The sequence below is a fragment of the Ranitomeya variabilis genome, chromosome 5 (genome assembly GCF_051348905.1).
Source record: "Ranitomeya variabilis isolate aRanVar5 chromosome 5, aRanVar5.hap1, whole genome shotgun sequence".
NCBI classification, from domain to species: Eukaryota; Metazoa; Chordata; class Amphibia; order Anura; family Dendrobatidae; genus Ranitomeya; species Ranitomeya variabilis.
Window position 1 is genome coordinate 193,356,393 of NC_135236.1, and position 12,809 is coordinate 193,369,201.

Consider the following 12,809-nt stretch of genomic DNA (forward strand, 5'->3'; position numbering starts at 1 on the left):
GGCCATGTGACCCCCCCTATATTCCCTACGTAAAGTAGGGGGGGGGGGCTTCCATTTTGTGGTTGTTTTTAAATCCTAATTTTCAGTTTTGAGTTAATGATATGCCTGTGCTCTGGGCAGGCCTGGAAGGGGAGGGGGCGTTTGGTGCTTTGATTAGGTATTCAAAAAACCCTTCTGCAGGCAGGGGCCAGCCATGGGACCTGCTCTGCAGAATTGTATGTGTAATGTCCCATTAATAAATGTGGTTGATGTTATTCAGATAGGAAAAAAATAAAATTTAAAATGACGCCCGTGAAGTAGCAGCTATCTGTGTATAAAGGTGATTCAATAGCTGCTACTGCACAAGCGGCGCCATCTTGCTAGAGAAGAAAAAAAAAATCCTCCTCCAAGATAATGCCGCCTGCGCAGCGCAGTGATGTGTTTTTTTTTTCCTATCTGAACAACATCTACCACATTTGTTATTGGTACATTAAACATGTGATTATGCTGCATCGCAGGTGCCTCGGCTGGCACCTGCCTGAAGGGTTTTTTTTTTCTTCATTATGTACAGATATTCCTTATACATACTAGGGACAGGTCAGTGAAGAATCAGTGACCTGTCAGCAGTCTGCATCATTAATAGCTGATCAGAGAATCACATGAAGACTCCCCCACAGACCCGGCCTGGATCACAAGCATACGATTAACTCAAAACTGAAAATAAAGATTAAACAACCACAAGACGGATTTCATCAACCAAGGTATCATTTTTATCAGTATAATGGCGCTGACCTGACTGTGTGTAAGTTACTGTGCACAATCCTGCTGATAGGTTTCCTTTAAATTATTATGTTAGCCGAAGAGGAAGAATGGTCTCTTAGGTGTGGCCTCACTAGGCCTCGTTGAGGATCTTTGGGCTAGTGAATAGAAAAATATCTGCCATCACACGCAAGGATTAAAAAAAAAAAAAAGTAAAAATGATCGTATCTATATAATGGAGTGTAGTGGCAGAATATGGATTCCACACATACCAATATAATAAGCCGTTTCCCCTGACTAAAGATCCTACACTTGCAACCTATCCATATTCTAAAATGCATGACTATTAACACATTTCATGTATCACAAGCAGGTCAGGTATTAGACAAAGTGGCAAAAGTTTAAAGCAGGGCCCTAAATGCGGACATAGTGCATCATCCACGTTGCATTTACATGCATCGAGTTCAGGTCGTTTAACGAGCATGATAAACAAAAGCCGAACAACTTCAATTTTGTTGATCGGCCTCCTTACAAGCCACTAGTAGATCAGTCTGTCCCTGTACAGAATCGTATTAGCAGCTTATATGCAGTTTACACTGACGGTGTGCTGCTGAGAACAATGAATCTTGTTCTGCCATAAACATCCCAATCACCCGATGAATGAGTAGCATTTTGCTCATACATTGTGCGATTGCCGACAGGTTTACACCAATGAACTTTTGTCTGTGCATTCGGGATTTATAAATGGATGCTAGATACACATACGTAGACACTGAGCACTTACATATAGACATTAAGCAAGCACATACATACAAACATGTGTATACACAGATCAGTCCATCTCCTGTTCAGTTCACACCACATTTCAGTGATGTCACCAAAGGTCCTGAAGCAGACTCCACATTGGAAGCTACTCTCTCAAGGCCATCAGTTTAGCTCCTGCTGCAGACGCTAGGGCCTCCCCAGGGGTGCAGGAGCTCTGGACAATTGCCCAGGTTGCTACCCCCAATGCCAATCCCGATCACATATGCAACAACTAATTTCTTTTATTCATTTTATCAATAGTATTCACAAGTTTAGCAATAATTTCCCCTCCCTCCAAAGAAAAAAGAACACAAAAATCATTCCCTTGTGCAGAGCACTTATTGAGCATTTGTATTTTACTTACCATTGCAAACCCTGCATTGGAATTTCCTGATCCTACATGAGCAGTATGTACAAAATTCATCGGTTCACCAATCATGCTTCTATCAATCCTCCTGCGCCTCTGGAAAAATGATAGAAAACAAGCATCTGTCATTGGGACATAGATTTTATCATTTGTTCACAGTGAAGTGACATTTCCTGCCGCCCATTCCCTTTACTACTGTTTTATGATACCAGCTCCATTAAAGTCTTGTACATGAATCGCAAAAGCAAAGCACATGGGAAGAGTTGATCTTTAGACCTAACACAAAGTAGATACACATCAAAAATATAAAAAAGTCACAGCATGGTGTCACCAAGAACAGCAAAGGACATCAGAACCGATGTCTCATGGTTTAAATATTGTAATCACTTAAGCGAACATTCTTTAAATAAAGCACAGTTTTACAAAATCTGACCCTAGAATTCACCCGAAGAAAAGTGAAATTTTAAACCTACCGGCTGCGGCTGCTCTCCAATGCAGCAACTGAAGCAGAACAGAAATTCAGTCATTGTTCGCAGGGGTTAATGGAAGTCGTTTGCTCTCAAGAGAGGTTTTTCTTCCTGCCAGTGTGATGCTATAACCACAAACCTATCCGGAAGAGACACTCCGGAAAGTAAATCAATGATACTTGTCAATACATTACCAACGCATAGACTAAATGTCATCTGTACAATATTGTAATAAAAGAAAAAGCTCGGATGTTCAATTCTCCCCACTCTGCAACTTATCAAGGTAAGGGGTGTAAAACCAGAACAGCTAATAAAACTCACAAATGTGCGTGAAAACGCCTTTGAAAGGTCTCCGGACGGGAGGGATTTAAAAAAAATAAAAAATAATAATAAAAAGTAGCATCTTGTCAGGAGACAGTTTTCAGGACTTTGTAACTGCAGATCACATAACAGCCTCCTAGAGCCTGAAATGGCGGTGTATAATAAAAACTAGCCCAGAATCATTAAGACAGGTGTTTACTGAGGGGCGTGCAGCCATAAGCAGCAAATTGGGAGGAGCTGTCTGAAAGAGGCTTGAAAACAACAAACGTTTTTGCTCAATTCTGGGTTGCGCAAAAAGTGTTGACTTTTTAAGACAGTTTTCTGGCGTAAACATTTTGATGATTCTGCCCCACTGTGTTTTAGGGTATTAGCAAAAAATTTGCAAATCTTGCTACAGATTTCTCCACAGACTCAGGGGCAGGTCAAATGGGACTGAACATCAAAGTAGGCACTGTGCCCGGCGTGGAGTCACAGCTAGCAGCGGTGAAATAGAGCTGAAGCATCATGTGTTTCATTTAGTTTATTTTACACTTTTCAGGGTTTTCAAATTTTTAGATATACTGATAACTCATCAAAATCCATCAAAAACAGGCTTTAACCCCTTCCCGACCCATGACGCCACGTAGGCGTCATGAAAACCCGTGCCAATCCGACCCATGACACCTATGTGGTGTCATGGAATGATCGCGTCCCTGCAGATCGGGTGAAAGGGTTAACTCCCATTTCACCCGATCTGCAGGGACAGGGGGAGTGGTGCTTTAGACCAGGGGGGGTGGCTTCACCCCCTCGTGGCTACGATCGCTCTGATTGGCTGTTGAAAGTGCAACAGCCAATCAGAGCGATTTGTAATATTTCACTATGAAAAGTGGTGAAATATTACAATCCAGCCATGGCCGATGCTGCAATATCATCGGCCATGGCTGGAAAACCTGATCTGCCCCCCCCTCCCCACACCCACCGATCTAGTCCCCAGTCCTCCGTTATGTGGTCCGGTCCCCTCCGTCCGCCTGCCCGCTCCCCCGTCCTCCTGTCCGCTCCCTCCTTGCTCGGATCCACCCCCCTATGCTCCGATCCACCCCCCCCCACCCATTCATACTTACCGATCCTCCCGGTGTCCGTACGTCTCCTCGCTGGGCGCCGCCATCTTCCAAAATGGCGGGCGCATGAGCAGTGTGCCCGCCGAATCTGCCAGCCGGCAGATTCGTTCCATGTACATTTTGATCACTGTGATAAAACCTCACAGTGATCAAAATAAAAAAAATAGTAAATGACCCCCCCCCCCCCTTTATCACCCCCATAGGTAGGGACAATAATAAAAAAAGAATTTTTTTTTTTCTTTTTCCACTAGGGTTAGGGTTAGAACTAGGGTTAGAACTAGGGTTAGAACTAGGGTTAGAACTAGGGTTAGAACTAGGGTTAGAACTAGGGTTAGAACTAGGGTTAGAACTAGGGTTAGGGGTAGGGTTAGGGCATGTGCACACAGTGCGGATTTGGCCGCGGATCCGCAGCGGATTGGCAGCGGATCCGCAGCGGATTGGCTGCTGCGAATTCGTAGCAGTTTTCTATCAGGTTTACAGTACCATGTACACCTATGGAAAACCAAATCCGCTGTGCCCATGGTGCGGAAAATTCAGTGCGGAAACGCTGCGTTGTATTTTCCGCAGCATGTCAATTCTTTGTGCGGTTTCCGTAGCGTTTTACACCGGTTCCTCAATAGGAATCCGCAGGTGAAATTCGCACAAAAAAACACTGGAAATCCGCTGTAAATCTGCAGGTAAAACGCAGTGCCTTTTACCTGCAGATTTTTCAAAAATCGTGCGGAAAAATCTCACACGAATCCGCAACGTGGGCACATAGCCTTAGGGTTAGGGTTGGAATTAAAGTTAGGGTTGGAAATAGGGTTAAGATTAGGCTTGTGGTCAGGGTTACGGATAGGGTTAGGAGTGTGTTGGGGTTACAGTTGTGGTTAGGGTTGGGATTAGGGTTAGGGTTGGGATTAGGGTTGCGGATGTGTTGGGGTTAGGGTTAGGGGTGTGTTGGGGTTAGTGTTGAAGTTAGAATTGAGGGGTTTCCACTGTTTGGGCACATCAGGGGTCTCCAAACGCAACATGGCACCACCATTGATTCCAGCCAATCTTGCTTTCAAAAAGTCAAATGGTGCTCCCTTCCAAGCCCCGACGTGCGCCCAAACAGTGGTTTACCCCCACATATGGGGTACCAGCATACTCACAACAAACTGGGCAACAAATATTGGGGTCCAATTTCTCCTGTTACCCTTGTGAAAATAAAAAATTGCTTGCTAAAACATCTTTTTTGAGGAAAGAAAAATGATTTTTTATTTTCACGGCTCTGCGTTGTAAACTTGTGAAGCACTTGGGGGTTGAACGTGCTCACCACACATCTAGATAAGTTCCTTGGGGGGTCTAGTTTCCAAAATGGGGTCACTTGTGGGGGGTTTCTACTGTTTAGGCACATCAGGGGCTCTGCAAACGTAACATGATGCCCGCAGACCATTCCATCAAAGTCTGCATTCCAAATCGTCACTACTTCCCTTCTGAGCCCCGGCATGTGCCCAAACAGTGGTTTACCCCCACATATGGGGTATCAGCGTACTCAGGAGAAACTGGACAACAACTTTTGGGGTCCAATTTCTCCTGTTACCCTTGGGAAAATAAAAAATTGTGGGCTAAAAAATCATTTTTGAGAAAAGAAAAATTATTTTTTATTTTCATGGCTCTGCGTTATAAACTTCTGTGAAGCACTTGGGGGTTCAAAGTGCTCACTATGAATCTAGATTAGTTCCTTGGGAGGTCTAGTTTCCAAAATGGGGTCACTTGTGCGGGAGCTCCAATGTTTAGGCACACAGGGGCTCTCCAAACGCGACATGGTGTCCGCTAATGATTGAAGCTAATTTTCTATTCAAAAAGCCAAATGGCGTGCCTTCCCTTCCGAGCCCTGCCGTGCACCCAAACAGTGGTTTACCCCCACATATGGGGTATCATCGTACTCAGGACAAACTGGACAACAACATTTGGGGACCAATTTCTCCTATTACCCTTGGGAAAATAAAAAAATTGTTGCGAAAAGATCATTTTTGAGGAAAGAAAAATAATTTTTTATTTTCATGGCTCTGCGTTATAAACTTCTGTGAAGCACCTGGGGGTTTTAAGTGCTCACTATGAATCTAGATTAGTTCCTTGGGGGGTCTAGTTTCCAAAATGGGGTCACTTGTAGGGGAGCTCCAATGTTTAGGCACACAGGGGCTCTCCAAACGCGACATGGTGTCTGCTAACGATTGGAGCTAATTTTCCATTCAAAAAGTCAAATGGCGCGCCTTCCCTTCCGAGCCTTGCCGTGCACCCAAACAGTGGTTTACCCCCACATATGAGGTATCGGCGTACTCAGGAGAAATTGCCCAACAAATTTAAGGATCCATTTTATCCTGTTGCCCATGTGAAAATGAAAAAATTGAGGCTAAAATAAATTTTGTGTGAAAGAAAAGTACTTTTTCAATTTTACGGATCAATTTGTGAAGCACCTGAGGGTTTAAAGTGCTCACTATGCTTCTAGATAAGTTCCTTGGGGGGTCTAGTTTCCAAAATGGGGTCACTTGTGGGGGTGCTCCAATGTTTAGGCAAACGGGGGCTCTCCAAACGCGACATGGTGTCCGCTAAAGATTGGAGCCAATTTTTCATTCAAAAAGTCAAATGGCGCTCCTTCCCTTCCGAGCCCTGCCGTGCGCCCAAACAGTGGTTTACCCCCACATATGAGGTATCAGCATACTCAGTACAAATTGGACAACAACGTTCGTGGTCCAGTTTCTCCTTTTACCCTTGGGAAAATAAAAAAATTGTTGCGAAAAGATCATTTTTGTGACTAAAAAGTTAAATGTTCATTTTTTACTTCCATGTTGCTTCTGCTGCTGTGAAACACCTGAAGGGTTAATAAACTTCTTGAATGTGGTTTTGAGCACCTTGAGGGGTGCAGTTTTTAGAATGGTGTCACTTTTGGGTATTTTCAGCCATATAGAACCCTCAAACTGACTTCAAATGTGAGGTGGTCCCTAAAAAAAATGGTTTTGTAAATTTTGTTGTAAAAATGAAAAATCACTGGTCAAATTTTAACCCTTATAACTTCCTAGCAAAAAAAAAATTTGTTTCCAAAATTATGCTGATGTAAAGTAGACATGTGGGAAATGTTATTTATTAACTATTTTGTGTCACATAACTCTCTGGTTTAACAGAATAAAAATTCAAAATGTGAAAATTGCGAAATTTTCAAAATTTTCGCCAAATTTCCGTTTTTTTTTCACAAAAACTCAGAAATTATCGACCTAAATTTACCACTAACCTGAAGCCCAATATGTCACAAAAAACAATCTCAGAATCGCTAGGATCCGTTGAAGCGTTCCTGAGTTATTACCTCATAAAGGGACACTGGTCAGAATTGCAAAAAACGGCAAGGTCATTAAGGCCAAAATAGGCTGGGTCATGAAGGGGTTAAAAGCTGAATTTTCACACATTTTCCCCACTACTGTAAAATGCTGCAGATTTTTTATCCAAAAATCTGTTTCCAAATCCACAGCAATTATGGTAAGCGGAAACACAGCCCAAGAGTGAATTTTCAAGATGCAGATTTTGTTGCAGAAACTTCTACAACTGTCTCATTTATCTGTAACAAACCCAATTCACATGAATCAAGCCAATAATCAATTGTGAAAATTTCTGTAACAAAATCTACAGGGCGCAAATTCACACTAAATGTAACTGGCTGCACGCGGGTGAACCACTGATCACAGCAGTGGCCAAGTGTCAGACAAATTTGTTTCACAATCACGCAGCCTTTGGTTCTCTGTGGATGGGCCGAGTGCTGGCAGTGCGGTCACGATACCATGTCTCCAAACTAGCGATGAGCGAATATACTCATTACTTGAGATTTCCCGAGCATGCTTGGGGGTCCTCAGAGTATTTTTTAGTGCTCGGAGATTAAGGCTATGTGCACACGTAGATGGAACCTCTGCGGATTTTTACGCACCTGTTTTTAGAAATTCGCAGGTAAAAAGCACTTCGTTTTACCTGCGGATTTACTGCGGATTTTATGTGGTTTTGTGCGGATTGCACCTGTGGATTCCTATTGAGGAGCAGGTGTAAACCGCTGCAGAATCCGCACAAAGAATTGACATGCTGCGGAATAAACAACGCTACGTTTCCGCATGATTTTTTCCGCAGCATGCGCACTGCTGATTTTGTTTTCCATAGGTTTACATGGTACTATAAACTCATGGAAAACTGCTGCGAATCTGCAGCGTCAAATCCGCTGGAGATCTACAGCAAAATCCGCAACGTGTGCACAAACCCTTAGTTTTCATCGCCGCAGCTGAATGATTTACATCTCTTAGCCAGCTTGATTACATGTGGGGATTCCCTAGCAACCAGGCAACCCCCACATGTACTTATGCTGGTTAACAGATGTAAATCATTCAGCTGCGGTGATGAAAACTAAATCTCCGAGCACTAAAAAATACTCGGAGGACACCTGAGTGTGCTCGGGAAATCTCGGGTAACGAGTATATTCACTCATCACTAGTCCAAACCTAAGAGTTTAATTTTTCACTTAAAAATGCATGGTAATCGGTCATGCACTGGGCCACTGGTAGACACAGAAAAAAGGGCCTCTGTGCAAGAATATTATATGGGCCCTTTGCCGTTCAATAGCTCATCATAATGCAGAATTTCCACATGTTTTAAATGTAATAATGGGCCCCATTACCCCTTGGGTCATCTGTCCAAGTTGCACCAATGATATGCCCGCCCCTATGCAAGGCATATATTGTACGGCTGATATACACCCTTCATTCAGACAGGCATATTTCATAGTCAATATACAAATTGCAATTCTTCGACACCCGAATTTACAACCTCAGAGGCACATACAAGGCCGTAACTGGCTCAGGACACCCAAAATTAGTCCTGCCATTGTAGTCCGTATAGGAGCTGTGAAATATGCCCATTGAACATTGCCTCAAAAGGTGTTTTAAAGGAAATTGCAATTTTATTTTCGTATCAGGTATAGATAAGGGTTGTTTAGAAAGAAAGCTAAATTGATCGCAAGTATTCCAATAATTGCTACTCCGCCATATTTAGCGGATTCTATCATATATAATGACTGGTTAATTTCTGTATATTGTTCCATGTTTAAAGAGGTGGCGAAGCAGCGGTCCATAATGTAAAGGTTTTGGATAAACCGAGTAAGACTGGGTACACACTATGCTCGTGGCCACTGTCGGGCGCATACGCTTAATAGGAATGCACACGACACTGGCCAGTGTCAGGATGGAGGTTGAAGCATCCGTCCACTATAAAGACTCAATGTAAAGAAAAATATACTGCACGCTGCGAGATTCTTTGCAGTAGCCCAAAGTAAAGTCTACAATACTTTCCTATAGAGTTAAACAAAAAGGTATGTGAGCACATACCTGCAAAAAGGAGGCCGAAAACACACTTTAGGCCTCCATCTGATGAATGAGGTCCTATGGGAATGTTACAGCTCTGGCTGTATATTGTAGGCTACCTTCACAGACGCAATGTGAGAATAAGTTTAATTGCTCACGTTGGCAAGATGTGTTTATAACAGGCACAACTCTGGTCGAAAAATGCCGTTTCTTGTGTCAGTTATGCACAATAGCAACACCTATATTTTTGGAGGCTATGCATTTCTGTACCAAACAGGTGCCTAATATTTGTATTATTATTTTATATTTCAATAGGACCAACATATTCAGCAGCACTTCACAATTCAGAGCGGACTTGTGCAGACAATACAAACCATTCCAGAGTAACACATAATGCAACAAATACCAAGAGGAGTGAGGGCCGTGCTCACAAGCTTACAAACTATGAGGAAATTGGGGGGACAAACCATAAAGCGCTTGTCATGTGTGGTTCAGATACCTATATAATAAATAGTGGCTTCACCAGGCCATATAATTATCGAGGTGCAGCTACATATATGTCTGACCCTCTTGTGAGAAGACAGTTATAGAGGTGGCTGACAGCACTCACTCATTCGGGCGCTCGTTCCATATCCAGGGAACCCTCCTGGGTAAAGCATCAGTATTCTCACAGAAGAACAGCGCTCCACCGGGTGTAATAATCCAAAGAAATCTTTATTTAGCCATATAGCATCAACAGCAACGTTTCGACCATATGCTGGTCTTTTTCAAGCATACAAACATGGCGGCAGGGGGGTCTTAAATAGTGTGGACACCACGCAGGGAGCCAATCACTACCAAGTACCTCCCTCATTACATCCTAGTACAGGATTTTGCTAAAAAACATTACAAAATTAGACATCAGACATTTATGTGCATCTAGGCTCAATATTACAATATCATTATCATTTCCATAATCTTATTAATCATTATAAAAACATATACTAACGCTTTGTTTTCACCTCTCTTCCATGGGTATATTATTGTATCTCTGTTACTATAGTAATGAATAACCAATACCTTTCCATTTCCTGGTTCTCCATATAGCCAATCGGTGCTCAAATCATCATTTAGCCAATCTAGTTGGTCCTTATATTAAAGCTATATAGCATACCCCAATCAGAATGTTTCTTATTGCTTAGCTACTCCCGCGTCATCTCTGGCCTTCACTGTCATCAACATCACAAGGCAGGCATTAGGAGCAGTGAAGCGCAAGCGCATCAGCGCCACCCTGGGATCGCATCTCGTCACGTGATCCGATTAGAGATACGCCCAGAGGTGACGCGGACCCGCGTCGCACAGCAACTGCATACATCAATACACGGCCCGGGAAATGTGCGTACTAGTGACGCGTCTCCTAGGAAACCCTCGCAAACGTCAGATCGGGCCGTGGAGCAGGGGCGCAGGCGTACCGCGTCACTGCCGTGTCTCGTCATGTATCCTCAGAGACACGCCCAGCCGCGACGCACATCTGCGTCTCCCAGCAACCACTCCCAGTGTCCGACGAGCAAGCCGGTTACCCAGGAAACCTATACAGACAAAAGGGCTCTATCTGGGAGGCCTAAATAGGCATATAGCTGCATTTTCACTAGATGATAAATCAAATAAATTCCCATACGATCTAGGGAGTAAAGGAAAGGAACATCCCTCATTATTCATCATAATTTCGATATAACCCAAGGTAATGCGTATTTTTAAACATATGTTGGTACATATACATAACACCATACAAAAAGTATACACCAAAACCTACATATATAAACCCATGTGAAAAAAAGCAAACAAACAAAAGAATAGGCCAACCACACAGGGGCAGTCGGGATTCAGGTGGGATATCATAACCAAAAGTAACCAACTTTCGATATCCACAAACAATCCTTGTTTTAATATATCAAAATATTCCATATTTTAATATCTTCATCCATATCCATCCTCCGACTGTCCCATGTGTGGCTGATCTAAAAAATAAAAATAATCAATAAAAATGTCAGAAATATAAAAACAATAAAAACACATGACGACTGCAGATATATCATCCGGGGGGAATTAGTTCAATGGGTACACAACTGAAGATTGAAATCTATATTTAAACCCCCTGGTTGTAGTGAACCCAGGGTATAGATCCATTTCATTTCTTTTGTCTTTAACATCTGTAGTCTATCCCCTCCCCTTCTTAGAACAGGAACACTGTCTATGACCCTAAATCTAAGTTGATTTACTGAATGTTTTTCTCTATAAAGTGTTTCGGCACCGGTAGTTCTGTAAGACCTGTTCTAATTGTGCTTTTATGTTTGGTGATACGGGCCTTCACCTCCATAGTGGTCTCCCCTACATATGTGAGACCACATGGGCAGGTGATCATGTAGATGACATAATTTGATGTACAGGTATATCTTTCTTTTAGGAAAAACTTCTTCCCTGTATGGGGGTGACAAAAGAATTCTCCTCTCAACATGTTATTACAACAAGCGCAACCAAGGCACGGGAAATTCCCGAATCTTGGTGCGCTTAGTGTTCTTTGTCCTGTTACTTTAGAAGTACCGAAATCGGACTTCACCAGTTTATCACCTAGATTTTTACCCCTCCTGTATGACATCATAGGAAATGATTTAAAGCCCGCCACTTGAGGTAACCCCTGTTGTAGGAGGGTCCAATGTTTCTTTATAGCACCACTAATTCGGTTACTTATTGAACTATATGTAGAGACGAAAGGGATGCGATCACAAACATTCCTTGTGGAGGTTTTCTTACGGACACTTTCTCTTGAAGAATTTAGGACCTTAACTTTGTAGGCTTCAACTCCTTTTTTAGGGTAACCTCTTGCTATGAACTTAGAGCACATGTCTTCCAGACGTAGGTCCACTAGCTTTTCATCTGACACAATTCGCCGTACCCTTAATAGCTGACTCCACGGGAGCGAATCAACCATCTTTCTTGGATGGTTACTATCAAAGGACAGTAAGGCTACGTTCACATTAGCGTTTGGCTAATGTGCGTCGGGTTTGCGTCGGCGACGCAGCGGCGACGCATGCGTCATGCGCCCCCTATACTTAACATGGGGGACGCATGCGTTTTTTGGTGTTGCGTTGTGCCACACATGCGTCTTTTTTGCCGCAAGCGTCGGACCAAAAAAACGCAGCAAGTTGCATTTTTCTTGCGTCCGATTTTCGGCAAAAAACGACGCATGCGTCGCAAAACGCAGCGTTTTTGCGTGCGTTTTGCCGCGTTTTTGTGTGCGTTGTGCGTTGCGTCGCCGACGCAGCGGCGCACAACGCTAGTGTGAACTTAGCCTAAGCTATTCCTATCAGTATTCTTGATAAAAATGTCCGTTTACAGTCTACCTCCTTCTTTGTAAACCAAGGTGTCTAAAAATTGAATCTGAGCATTCGACTGCACTAATGTAAATTGTAGTTCTGAATAAATTTCATTAAGACTAGTATGAAACTCTTCTAATCCTGTACTAGGATGTAATGAGGGAGGTACTTGGTAGTGATTGGCTCCCTGCGTGGTGTCCACACTATTTAAGACCCCCCTGCCGCCATGTTTGTATGCTTGAAAAAGACCAGCATATGGTCGAAACGTTGCTGTTGATGCTATATGGCTAAATAAAGATTTCTTTGGA

The 12,809-nt window shown here is 43.0% G+C and overlaps 1 protein-coding gene across 7 annotated transcripts in view; it reads right to left on the reverse strand.

Annotated features, from left to right (window-relative positions):
* LOC143775494 (CDC42 small effector protein 2-B) overlaps positions 1 to 12,809 on the reverse strand; it is an 80,656-nt gene that overhangs the window by 36,139 nt on the left and 31,708 nt on the right. For 4 of the 7 annotated variants that reach the window (XM_077263686.1, XM_077263689.1, XM_077263685.1 and 1 more), the window contains 2 exons: positions 2,383 to 2,515; positions 1,907 to 2,005 (listed from right to left, as the gene is read on the reverse strand). In XM_077263686.1, the coding sequence (XP_077119801.1) occupies positions 1,907 to 2,005; positions 2,383 to 2,436 (153 nt within the window). In that variant the 5' untranslated portion in view covers positions 2,437 to 2,515. Of the gene's footprint in view, positions 1 to 1,906; positions 2,006 to 2,382; positions 2,532 to 2,697; positions 2,978 to 12,809 lie in introns of those variants that run through there. The other 3 variants (XM_077263690.1, XM_077263687.1, XM_077263688.1) reach the window with 2 other exon arrangements.